A 13,792-nucleotide genomic window follows, 5' to 3' on the forward strand; every position below is an offset into this window, starting at 1 on the left:
GTGAAAAGCAATGCTGACAGGAGAAGGATACCCTTGATGACAAAGGATATCAAAGCCCTTGTCAGGAAAAAGGAGCCATAGGTCTGATACAGGTAGTTGGGATCAAGCAAACCCCCAGAGTAACAGAGATGCAGGTCTGTAGTCAAAAGAAAGATCAAGTAAAATCTGAATAAATTTAGTATATTAAAGGGAAAACAGTAACTATTTAGTTTTATACCACACTAAATCTGTGGTATAAAGAGTACAGGGTCCTCAAAGACTAAAGTAAAGATCACTGTATGGAGGTGTGTGAGATGGACAAGGTCCTCAATGAATATTTCTCCTGCTGTTACCATGGGGAAAGACATCATTCTTGATATAATTAGTGGGATAGTCCACATTACAGCAGAAGAGGCACAAGATGTATTAAAATACAAGGTAAACATATGTCGGGGGAATGATCAGTTATATCCAAGTGCAGTGTGGGGAGCTATAAAAGACATTGCAAGAGCTCAGCATGATATATATATTTCAACATGAGCAACGACTGAAGTGCAGGAAAACTGGAGGGCAGCTAATGTGCCCTTTTTTGAAAGGGCTGCGAAGAAAAAGCTGGAAACTATAGATTGGCTAGTCCAATCTGTGGTAGACAAATTACTAGAGGGTGATTCTGAGAGATAAGATTGTCTAGGTCGACATGGAGCAGTTGTGCTTGAGGGCAATTTCCATGCTGCATGATTTTAACTATAGAACTGACTGGAGATCAAATGTCAGCACACCAACTTCTCACTCTGCCTTAAGATTCAGAATGCTCACGCACATTTTACAACTTATCAAGCAGAGATAGTGAATATATCACATTCAGTGCCTTAGCTTTGGCATATTCAGCATATCAGCATTCATGCTGAATAGATTCACTGACCTTCATTATAAAGGTTACTTTATCTGTTTATTTTAATTTCATCTCTTTTAATAAAAGAGAACAGGTATTCTTATTGATATTTTTAAACTCATTTCAATTTTATTCAAATTAATTTCAAATAGTTAAGCATTTCTAATCATCTGATGTTTCGAATCAATGAGACCGAATGTTATGAGGATGGTACTGAGGGCAAGGTCACAGAATGAGATGTCAAGAGACCTGGTCCTCGCTGCTTGTGGGACTATTGCAGAATCAAGGCCTTAGGGCTGTTAGAGCTGATCAGCTGCAGAGATAATAAGGCATTAAAAAGGGGAATGGATGAATGACTGCAGGTGGTAGTTCAGATTTAATATGTTTAGACCTATTATTTAAAAACTAGCATTTTGCAACATCTTATTCAAAACATCTCCTGAAAATAAATTTAATGTATGGTTTCCCTCTCATCCTTCAGTGTTAAAGTAAATCACATGCTAGTTAAATTTTAGACAACATTATGCAGCACAAATCTCAAGGCTGTTGGCTTTTCTTTTGAGAACATGCTTGGATAAAGAGAAATTGGAAAACAAAAATTACCATATCTGATCAAACACCAAGCCCCCGATGACCTGCATCCAAAGGCTTTGAAGGAGTTAGCATTTGAAGGAACAGTGGATTCATTTATGGTCATTGCCTAACATTCCTGAAATTCTAGAACAGTTGCCACGTATCGGCATACAATCAATGTATATAAATCATCTTAAGTATTTATATTTAGTATTATTATTGTGTTCTTTATCTTTTGTGTTTTATGCTGCATTAGATCTGGAGTAACAATTACTTCATTCTCCTTACACTTGTGTACAGGAAATGACATTAAACAATCTTGAAACAAAAGTAACTCTACAATTAAGAAAAGGTAAATAAAACCAGGGAGCTACAGATCATTTGGCATTCACAAGGGTGATCGGTTGAATGCAGAGACTTGTAAGGTGAAAGGAGAAGACCAAGGGAACTATCAGTACTTTGACAGAAGAGGAATGGGGGGGAGGGCATCAATACATCGAAAATTCTTAAATAAAGTTCTAACAGGCCACTTAGAAAATAATTACTGACAAGAATTAACATGAATTTTAAAAGGAGCCATGCCTCATAAAGCAGCTTGTTTTTTGAAGTTGTAACTTGCAGAATAGATAAACAGCCACCAGCTGATGTGACAAATTTCTATTTTTAAGAACACCGTTGATAAGATGCCACACAAAATTTTAACAGATTTGGAGATCACAGATCTGTGGGTAATACACATGGAGATTGAGTAACACAAAAGAGTTGGAATAAAATGGGCTATTTTCAGATTGGGAGGCTGTGACAGTGGGGAACAACAGGGATGGGAGTTACGCTCCAGATATTCACAATCTACGCAAGAGATATCCTGGCAGAAAACTTTGGTCAGGTAAAATCTGGCTGATTACTGGTGAAATGCATTGAGGTTATTACAATATAGTGCATGTTATGGAAGAGAGTGGCCAGCTAATTATACCGCACTACTAAAAATCAGATGTATCAAAGACATACATGTTGAAGTTCTGAAGTCCCACAATCAAACTTTTCCAAATCAAGGAATATGTACACATCGATGATTTAGCATGGCAATAAAATGTAATTTATTCAAATTTACTCATGACAAACTTTAATAGCAATGTGGGCTGTAAGAAGGTTTCCAGAGACTAAAAGGCAAGGTAACAGGAGGCAAGGTTAATAGGTTTAGCGATCCTTGGTTTTCAAGAGATATTAAGAGAGATGGTTTTAAAAAAGGAGATGCATAAGTACACTTAAGGAGGAAACCAAGAGAGATAAAAGACATGAAATTGCAAGGTGAAGTAGAATCCCAAAGGCTTCTACAGATATTAAGAACAAAAGGATTTTTTTGCTGTTATTCCCTTCTGCACTTTGGGTAGCATTTTTGCCATTTTCGTAGCATTTAATTGAGTTGCTAGCTTGACACTCAACCTATTACAGATAGGAAGCGTGTGAGGAGTTGGCCAGATTCGAACTTGGGGCCATTTGCCTTGAAATTCAGTGTTGATGCCACTACACCATCGGTCAGCATAACAAAAGGATAGCAAAGGACAAAATTGGTCCTCTATAAGATCACAGTGGTTGTCTATGCATGGAGCTGAAAGAGATGGGGGAGAGCTTAAATGAATCTTTTGCATTTGTATTTACATGAGAGATGGACACAGAGTCTATACAAGTGAGTTAGAGCAGTAGTGAAGTGTATAGATTACAGAGGAGGTGGTGTTTGCTGTCTTGAGGCAAATTAGGGTGCATAAATTCCCAGGGTCTGACAAGGTGTTCCCTCAAACGCTGTGGGAGGCTACTGCAGAAATTGCAGTGCCCTCGCATAGATATTTAAAACATCCTTAGCCACAGGTGACGTACAGCAGGATTAGTGGATGGTTAATATTATTTTGTTGCTTAAGAAAGGCTCTAAAATTAAGCCAGGATATTATGGGCTGGTGGCCTGACATCAGTACTGGGCAAGTTGTTCTAAGGCACCGGTTAATGTACAGAGACTGATTAAGAATAGTCAACATGGCTTTGTGCATGGTTGGTCATATCTAACCAATCTTAAAGAATTTTCCAAGGAAGTTATTAGGAAAGGTTATGAAGGCAAGACAGTAGATGTCATCTACACAGACTTTAGCAAGACCTTTGACAAAGTCCTGCATGGGTGGTTGATCAAGATGGTTCTGTCACTTGGCATTCAAGATGAGGTAGTAAACTGGATTAAACACTGCCTTCAAGAGAAGTCAAAGAGTGGTAGTAGATGGTTGAGTCTCTGACTAGAGGTCTGTGACTAGTGGTTTATAGATGTCTGCATCTTACTCAAATTATTAGAACCCTAGTGAGGAATATTGTATGTTAATTCTGGTGCCCATATTGCAAGATGTAATCTGATACAAGTGCAGCAAAGATTCAGAAACTTTATTCCTGTGGTGGCTACTCTGAGTACTGAAGGGCAATCCAGCAAGCTCTGGGTGATCGTCCCACAGACTTCCACAGCTGCCTTGGCAATACCTTCTTCTATCCTGCATCCTGCAAGGACCCAATTTCATTCTCCTACGTCTCTCTGTCATAGCTTTTCCAAACAAGAATGCTTTCTACACTACTGTCTAGAGATATTCTTCTTCCCTAGGAAGGGTTTCCCTTTGACCACAGTTGACAGAGTCCTTGACATCCAATTCCCAACTCAATTCCCTTTCTAAAAAGCGCAAAACTAGAGTTCTCCTGGTTCTCTGCTTCCACTCCAAGTGCCTGAATTCAGTGGATCATCCTTAACAAGTTCTGCCAGCTTCAATAAATTTCCACTGCAGTCCTGGCCTACATTTCATCATCTGTTCCTTGTGCTCTCTGTAATTTAAAACTATTTTCCTCTCAATTCCAACTAAGGATCCTTGACCTGAAACCTTAATCTTTGCCTTCTCACAGACGCTGCCTGACCTGCTCAGTGTTTCCTTGATCTTAACAGAATGACGTATGATTTTATTGAAATGTAATTATTTCTTTTCTGGGGGACTGACGAGGATGATGTTGCCCTTGACTGGGCATTATAAAATCACAGATCGACCTCAAAACAACATTCAAAAGATGGATTAGAAGAAATTTAATTCCATCCTTTCTTCCCACTACCCAAGACCCTAAATGCTCTTTGAGGTAAAGCAGAGATCCATATGCACTTCCTCCAAGCTTGTTTACTGCATTCAGTGCCTCCTCTGCATTGGCGAGATCAAGCTTAGACTAGATAACTGCTTTGCCAATCACTTCCATTCTATCCACAATGGCCATATGTAGCTCTCAGATGGAGGCTATTTCAATGTTGTTTCCTCTTCCCACACTGACATGCCTGTCCTTAGCCTTCTCCACCATCAGGCTAAGGCCAAACACAAACTTGAAGACCTGGGGAGTCCACAATCCTTATGAAAATTGATTTTCCAATTTTAAGTAACCTGCACCCCATGATTATGATTCAGCCCAGGTCTTTCACTACCACCCCTACACAAACCGGATTTCTTTCCCCTACCCACTGGTTCCATCTGCCCATCATTCCTCCCTCAACAACTGACTCCACTTATTGTCTACCAGTTCCTGCTCACTCCTTCACCTCTCCATCTCCCTTCTGGTCCTGAAATGTTAATTATCCCTCTGCCTCTAAAACAAAATATGCATAATCTGTTAAGTTCCATAAGCAGTTTGTGTTTTTTGCTCCAGTTTCCAGCATCTATTTTGTGTCCATATCCAGAGGTTAGTGACCTTGGGAATTCTACACCCCAGAAGACGTTAGAGCTACAGCCACTATTAAGAAAGTGAAAGATAAATTTATCAATATTAAAGCAATTAAGGGATTTTGGGATTGTACATGAAAGTGGTGCCAAGGCAGTAGATCAGACATGAATTGTGTGCCAGGCATGAGGAGTTGAATCAACCACTCTTAATTCAAATTATTAAAATAAGAAAAAAGGTCTTCTGTGAACTACCAAAGGGCTGTCAAATAACTTCAGCACAGTAGAAATTTCTCTGCCTTTTGAGAACAAAATGGCAAAAAAAACAAACTATTAAATTATTATGCTTGAATATTAGATTGCCAAAGACAAGCAAATAAATGCCACTGTACCAGTCTAGGGAGTGCCATCCCTGTAACAGAGCACACAAGCTTCACTGTTTGACCATAATGAATGTATCCATCACGGACTGTAAATTCTTCACCCTCTGATTCTTCATCATCCACTGCAAATAACAAAAATATTTACAGTATGAACCTGGAATCCAAGATATTTGCATATTTAAACAAGCAACCTGTTAAAGATACCTCTATACAACAACAAATATCATCAATAAATTATGTCAAACTCTCTCAGAATTATGATATACGCGCATTATTTTTTTGGTCTATAGTTTTCAACTTATTCTATTGTTAAATGTATTACAGTAACTAGCTATTTTCAATAAGTCTTTTTAGGACAAACGTTGAATAGATATGGATAGCAAGGCAGGATTTTCCTGCTTAGAAGCATTTTCCTTCATATTCACCTAAATTTCAAGCAAGGTACAAGTTTGGCTTACTTGATGGCTTTCAATCAAATGCACAATTTGCTGAACCCTAATTTAGCGGCATAACCTGACCAGCGAGATTAGAACTTCTGCAATTGTGTGGGAACCTTGAATATTTTGGCACTTAGAGGAGTATGACAGAAGCTCCATGGTAGAATTACTGGCACTCTGAATAATTTCAAAACCAACTACATAATTTTACCAGAGAAGAGGTACACATTGCTTTGGGCCATTGAAGCATTAGACACCCATGAATCCACTGTGAAATGCAGAGGATACCTGTAATCATCTACTATAGATTCAGGCAGCCTAAATTTGCCAATTTGTTCTGAACCCCAACTGCAATGTTCATTCTTGTTGGGACTTGATGGCAATGCTATTTGGATTCTGTACAAGGCCAGTTTTTTTTTTACTTTTTGTCACAGTTTTAAGTATTTGTTAATAGCTTCTTGCAAAATTTAACATTTCAGCAATTCAATTCTAATTTTTTTTTTCAAATGTCTAAATATCCAGAGCTGTTATTTGTGAAGCAGAGTGCTGTGCGCAATCATAATCAGATGAAAAACGGACGTGGGAGCACGGAGGAATATCTGGAAATCTCCAGGAAGACCTTCTTCTTTGCTGCTGCTGCGAGGTCTAGGACTCTGCTGGGAAGAACAGGCCCCAAGTCCTTGGGGTCGCGTTGCTGGTAGCCGTTGGCGGGGGTGTCTTAATACGCTCGGCAGAGGATGGTGCTCGGACAAGCTGTGCCGGAGGGGATGGTCAGAGGCTCGGAGGTTCAACGGACTCGGAGTCTGCTGCGATCAGGTCGCTTTCACTGTGTGCTGTGTCTGCGAGGTTTGGTTCGACGGAGCTTTCATTGTGTGCTGCATCTGCGAGGTTGAGTCGGGCAGCGCCGTCCATAGCGGGGGTATTCCCTTCTGTCGCCGGCGGGGACCCTGAGGACTTGTAGAAACTGTGTGGTGGTTTCTTTCGAACTTACAGTCTTTTTACATCTTTGGACTATTTTTTACTGTGCCCATGGTCTGTTTTGTTATCAATTATGCTATTGTTTGCACTGTTGTAACTATATGTTGTAAATATGTGGTTTTGTGCAAGTCTTGTAGCTTTAGTTTTTGGTCTTGTTTGTCTGGTGGGATTGGAGCTCCTTTCCGGGGAACGCGCTAAGATGGTAGCGCGATATTAATATGTAGCAGCCTCTCCGGACTCTGGATTGGGGATTGCCAAACGTTATGTGGATTTTCTGGTGCAGTCTGTTTTGTCATGTGTTTTTCTGATATCATTCTGGAGGAATGTTGTCTCATTTTTTAACTGCATTGCATTTGTGGTTTCTAAATGACAATAAACTGAATCTGAATCAAGGACATTTTTTAAAAAAATCTAATAAAATCATTGACAGTTTCCACATCAAGGCAAAACCCAATCCTAGGCTTCCAGTTGAGAAAGGCTATCAGATTCATCTCAACAGCTGATGTTTGCACTTTGCCACCTGCCATCCAGCTGCAAACTGGCCTAGCCAGATAACTGGGCAGAACCTGAAGAGCATAAGTGTACACATGGTAGTGGGCCTAGTTTGCATCATGATAGAGCTTGTCCCTTCTCTAGTACTTACAGTAGACATGGATGCAATATAGTTAAATGAAGAACAAAGATCAAGCACTGTAGAGTTCTCTCCTTCATCCCATTATCAATGACCACCATCATTGGCAGAAACTCAGATAGTGACAAGGAGGTTTATAGGAGTAAGATAGATTGACTGGTTGAGTGGTATTGCAACAACAAGCTTGCAATCAATGTCAGTAAGACAAAGGAATTGACTGGACTTTAAGGAGGGAAGTTGAGGAAACACATTAGTCCTTATTGAGCAGTCAGTAGCAGAAAGGGTGAGCAGTTTCAATTTCCTGGGCATGTCAGCAGTTATACTTCATTAGGAGTTTAAAGGCATTTGATATGTCACCAAAGACTAACAAGTTTCTACAGATGTACCATGTAGAGCATTCAAACTGGTTGCATCATCATCTGGTACTCAGGGGCCACGGCTCAGGATCAGAAAAAGCTAGCTCCATGGCAAAATTCGGCCAGCTCCATCACAGACACTACCTTCGCCAGCATCAAGGATATCTTCAAAAGGCGATGCTTCAAAAAGGTGGCATCTATCATTACAGATCGCCATCACCTAGGACATGCTCTCTTATTATTAGTACCGAAGAGGAGGGACCAGAGCCTGAAGACAAACAATCAATGCTTTAGGAGCAACTTGTTCACCTCTATCATCAGATTTCTGTACAGACAATGAACACTTCCTCACTAATTTTCTCTCTTTTTGCACTACTTATTTAGTAAATATAAACACTAAATATTATTCACATTTATATTTTTATTATAATTTATAGTATTTTATGTATTGCACTGTACTGCTGGCACAAAATAGCAAATTTTACGACATACTGTATGTCAGTAATATTAAACACAATTCTGATTGTCAGAATTCCCAGTACTGCAATCTTGAAAAATTGATTGAGAGATTGGTTCAAAAATTACGCTGTCAGAATAAGCTATTCACTCATTCACAATGGGCACAAATTAACAGAAAACCTATACACCAATAATCTACCAAGCACTTTTGGGAAAGAATTTGGCCAAATTGAAAGGACCTCAACAATGACTGTAGAATGCCCTGGACATGCAAGTATCTGTAAAAACTAGCTCCGAAGATGTTAAGGATAAACACTAACTATAGCTTAGCAACATCCTTCAAATTTTTCCTTTATTACAGGCCAGAATAAGGGATAAAGGAGTAAAGGATGAATAGAGAATGTAGCTTCACACAGGTGCGGTGGGGGGGGGGGGGGGGGGGGGGAGAGAGAGAAGATGTACCAAGTATTTGTGGAATGATATTAAGTTTCTAAAATGCACTTGGTAACCACAAATGGAATCAGCAAAAAAACAATTAAAAATACAAAAGTGAAATTTGGCTACAATCTGTAATCTGGCTGAAAATAACCAATTAAAATTTCAGAAGAAAGAAGGAAAATGGTGAGCCAGACTGCCATAGCAATAACAATATAAGCAAAAGAAAACAGGAAAAGCTGATAACAAAAAATGCTTTTGCAAAATTTCTTTAGGAAAAACCACTTTCACACGGTGTAGCTACACCAACCTCTTGGTTCTTGTTGATGTACAGTATGTACAGTGGCATGCAGAAGTTTGGGCACCCCTGGTCAAAACTTCTGTTACTGTGGATAGCTAAGCAAGTAAAAGATGACCTGATTTCCAAAAGGCATAAAGTTAAAGATAACACATTTCTTTAATATTTTAAGCAAGATTATTTTTTTTATTTCCATCTTTTAGTTTCAGAACAACGAAAAAAGAAAAGGACCTGAAGCAAAAGATTGGGCACCCTGCATGGTCAGTACTTAGTAACACCCCCTTTGGCAAGTATCACAGTTTGTAAACGCTTTCTGTAGCCAGCTAAGAGTCTTTCAATTCTTGTTTGGGGGATTTTCACCCATTCTTCCTTGCAAAAGGCTTCTAGTTCTGTGAGATTCTTGGGCCGTCTTGCATTCACTGCTTTTTTGAGGTCTAGCCACAGATTTTCGATGATGTTTAGGTCGGGGGACTGTGAGGCCCATGACAAAACCTTCAGCTTGCGCCTCTTGAGGTAGTCCATTGTGGATTTTAAGATCATTATCCTGTTGTAGAAGCTATCCTCTTTTCATCTTTAGCTTTTTTAGCAGTGTGATGTTTGCTTCCAGAATTTGCTGGTATTTAATTGAATTCATTCTTCCCTCTACCAGTGTGCCACTGGCTGCAACACAAGACCAAAGCATGATCGATCCACCCCCATGCTTAACAGTTGGAAAGGTGTTCTTTTCATGAAATTCTGCACCCTTTTTTCTCCAAACATACCTTTGCTCATTGCCAAAAAGTTCTATTTTAACTTCATCAGTCCACAGAACTTGTTTCCAAAATGCATCAGGCTTGTTTAGATGTTTCTTTGCAAACTTCTGATGCTGAATTTTGTGGTGAGGACACAAGAAAGGTTTTCTACTGATGACTCTTCCATGAAGGTTATATTTATGCAGGTGTCGCTGCACAGTGGAACAGTGCACCACCGCTCTAGAGTCTGCTAAATCTTCCTGAAGGTCTTTTGCAGTCAATCAGGGGTTTTGATTTGCCTTTCTAGCAATCCTACAAGCAGTTCTCTTGGAAAGTTTCCTTGGTCTTCCAGACCTCAACTTGACCTCCACCATTTCTGTTAACTGCCATTTCTTAATTACATTACGAAATGAGGAAACAGCTAACTGAAAACGCTTTGCTATCTTCTTATAGCTTTCTCCTGCTTTGTGGGCATCATTTATTTTAATTTTCAGAGTGCTGGGCAGCTGCTTAGAGGAGCCCATGGCTACTGATTGTTGTGACAAGGTTTGAGGAGTCAGGATATTTATAAAGCTATTAAATTTGCATCACCTGGCCTTTCCTAACAATGACTATTAACAAGCCATAGCCCTAACAAGCTAATTAAGGTCTGAGACCTTGGTAAAAGTTATCTGAGAGCTCAAATTTCTTGGGGTGCCCAAACTTTTGCATGGTGCTCCTTTCCTTTTTTCACTCTAAAATTGTACAAAACAAAAATAATGCACTAATCTTGCTTAAAATGTTGAAAAGAATGTTTCATCTTTAACTTTATGACTTTTGGAGATCAGTTCATCTTCTACTCACTTAACTATTCACGGTAACAGAAATGTTGACCGGGGTGCCCAAAACTCTTGCATGCCACTGTATGTGCATCATCTCAAATTCTCCTAAAGATTCATCGATTTGAAGTGCTCTTTCTGCTTCTCTCCCCATTAAAGCTGCCTAATCTGCTGAGTAATTTTTAGGAACTTTATATTTTTATATTCAATGCCCCCTAAGCCAATTAGTAATGAGCAATAAATGGCAACTAGCCATTAACATTCGCAATCTAGTAAAATAAGCAAGTGCCTGTTTTTATTTAAATACCATGTATAAATTCACTGATGACACAACTATAATTGGCAGAATGTCAAATGGTGGTGAGGAGGTATACAGGAGTGAGACAGATCCACTGATTGAGTGGTGTTGCAACAACCTTACACTCAACATCAGTAAGACCAAAGAATCGATTGTGGACTTCAGGATGGGGAAGTTGAGGAAACACACAAGTCCTTATCAAGGGACCAGCAACAGAAAAGGTGAGTTGTTTCAATTCCTGGGTGTCAATATCTCCGAGGGACGGCCCCAACATATTGATGCAATTACAAAGACACAACAGCAGTGATACTTCTTTAGGGGTTTGAGGAGACTTGGTATATCACCAAAGACTCTTGCAAATTTCTACAGATGTTCTGTGGAGAGATTATAACTAGTTGCATCAATATCTGGTATGGGTGGTCACTGCACAACTGGAAAAAGCTGCAGAAAATTGCAAACTCAGCTAGTTCCATCATGGCCATTAATTTCTCCATCAGAAAGGATATCTTTAAAAAGCGATGCCTGAAAAAGGCAGCAGTCATCATTAAGAACCCCCACCCCATCACCCAGGACATGCTTTCTTCTCATTGCTACCATCTAGGTGGTACAGACATCAACATTTTAGGAACAGCTTCAACCATCTGACATCAGATTTCTGAATGGACAATAAACCCATGAACACTATCTCACTATTTTTTCCAATTTTTGCTCTTTTTACACCACTTAATTTAAAAAAATTTATTTTAACTAATAGTTTTTTTATTATGTATTGCATTGTCCTGCTTCCGCAAAACAACAAATCTCAAAACAGGTGCCAGTGATATTAAACCTTAATTCTGACTCTACAGCAGTTATATGCAATGCTGAAGGTAGTACTCCAGAGAGGTATATTAGATATGATACAGAGTCTTGAGGCATTAAAGCAGACTACCAGGATCTTGGGCAAAGAAAAAGGAATCTTTTAAACTAAGAGGTAAAGAGGAGAAGACTAGGAAAGGAACTCCAGAACCTAGCATGACTTGCAATATTGAAATGATTAAGTTTGAAGATAAACATCAGGAGAAAATTGAGATAGCAGAGAAGTGACAGTTATGTTAGCAGGAAGAAACAAGACACGGAAGACGAAGACTATAAAGGAATTTAACAAGGATGGAAATTTAAAATATCAAGTCAATGTTTATCTGGAAGTTAATGTAGGTTAGTACTATAATTCAAAACAAAAGGCTAGAACTGCGCAGCATCAGATACCTAACTGAAACATTGACCTTGTTTCTACCTCCACAGATCCTGCCTGGCCTGCTGTCAGAACAAAGTAGAATTCTGAGAACTTATTTCAGCAAGTACAACAATGAAGGCCAGTTAGAAGTGTTCTAAAGTTAGTTAAGCCTAGAGTTAACTACATTTTAGGACCTCTAGGGTAGTAAACTCAGGATTGCTGCCATGTGCTAGCGAGTGCAAGACTAGCATGATAAGGCGTATTAATGTATGGCTGAGAGATTGGTGTAGGGGACAGGGATTCAGATTCTTGGATCATTGGGGCCTCTTCTGGGGGAGGTACGACCTGTACAAAAAGGACAGGGTTAGGGTTGAACCCAAAGGGGTCCAATATCCTAGTGGGCACATTTAATAGAGCTGTTAGGGTTTAAGCTAATTTGGCAGGGGGTTGGGAATCAGAGTGATAGGGCTGAGGAAGGAGAAAACAGAAATAAATCAAAGATAGCATACAATAGAGATTATAGAAAGAACAGGCAGGAGAGGAGGCTTAATCAAAGCCAGCGGCATGAGTAACAGAGCAATAGAGGCATGGTGCAGTTAAAACAGAAGGCAAGAAATACTGGTCTGAGAGTGTTGTATTTGAATGCATGCAGCATAAGAAATTAAATGAACGATCTTGAAATTCAGCTACAGATTCACAAATGTGACGTTGTGGCCATCTCTGAAACTTGACTAAAGGATGGCTACCATTGGGAGCTGAATGTCCAAGGGTATACGGTATGTCGGAAAGATAGGTTAGTAGGCAGAGGGGGTGGTGTGGCTCTGTGTATAAGAAATAATATTAAATCATTGGAAAGAGATGACATAGAATTGGAAGGTGTAAAGTCTTTATGGATTGAGTTAAGAAATGGTAAGGGTAAAAACCCTAATGGCAGTTGTATACTGGCTTCCAAACAGCAGCCAAGATGTGGATTACAAATTATAGCAGGAGATAGAAAAGGCGTTTCAGAAAGTGGATTGGGCGTGTCATGACAATTGTTGGGGATTTTAACATGAAAGTGGATTGGGAAAACCAGGTCAATACTGGACCTCAAGAGAAAGAATTTGTATAATGTCTAAGGGATCGCTTTTTAGAACAGCTTGTTGTTAAGCTCACTAGGGGATCGGCTGTGCTGGACCGGGTGTTGTGCAATGATCCAGAGGTGATATGAGAGCTTAAGGTTGAGGAAACCTTAGGTAACAGTGATCACAATATGATCGTTCACATTGAAATTTGAGGGGGGAAAAATTAAATCCAATGCGTCAGTATTTCAGTGGAATAAAGGAAATTACAATGGCATGAGAAGGAAACTGGTCGAAGTTGACTGAAAAGGGACATTTGCAGGAACGACAGCAGAGCAGCAATGGCTGGAGTTTCCGTGAAAAATGAGGGAAGTACAAGACAGATATATTCCAAATAAGAAGAAATTTTCAAAGGGAAGAGGACACTACCGTGGCTGACAAGTGAAGTCAAAGCCAAAGTAAAAGCAAAAGGGAGGGCATACAAGGAAGCCACAGCTAGTGGGAAGATAGAGGATTGGCGAGCTTTTAAAA

General features: G+C 39.5%; 1 protein-coding gene across 4 annotated transcripts in view; it reads right to left on the reverse strand.

The window, feature by feature from the left end:
- The window catches only part of rbpjb (recombination signal binding protein for immunoglobulin kappa J region b), a 131,975-nt gene that overhangs the window by 19,234 nt on the left and 98,949 nt on the right, over positions 1 to 13,792 (reverse strand). For all 4 annotated transcript variants that reach the window (XM_073064875.1, XM_073064874.1, XM_073064873.1 and 1 more), the window contains one exon: positions 5,553 to 5,665. In XM_073064875.1, coding sequence (XP_072920976.1) covers positions 5,553 to 5,665 — 113 coding nt within the window. The remainder of the gene's footprint in view (positions 1 to 5,552; positions 5,666 to 13,792) is intronic.

The sequence above is a fragment of the Hemitrygon akajei genome, chromosome 13, assembly GCF_048418815.1.
Source record: "Hemitrygon akajei chromosome 13, sHemAka1.3, whole genome shotgun sequence".
Classification (NCBI taxonomy): Eukaryota; Metazoa; Chordata; class Chondrichthyes; order Myliobatiformes; family Dasyatidae; genus Hemitrygon; species Hemitrygon akajei.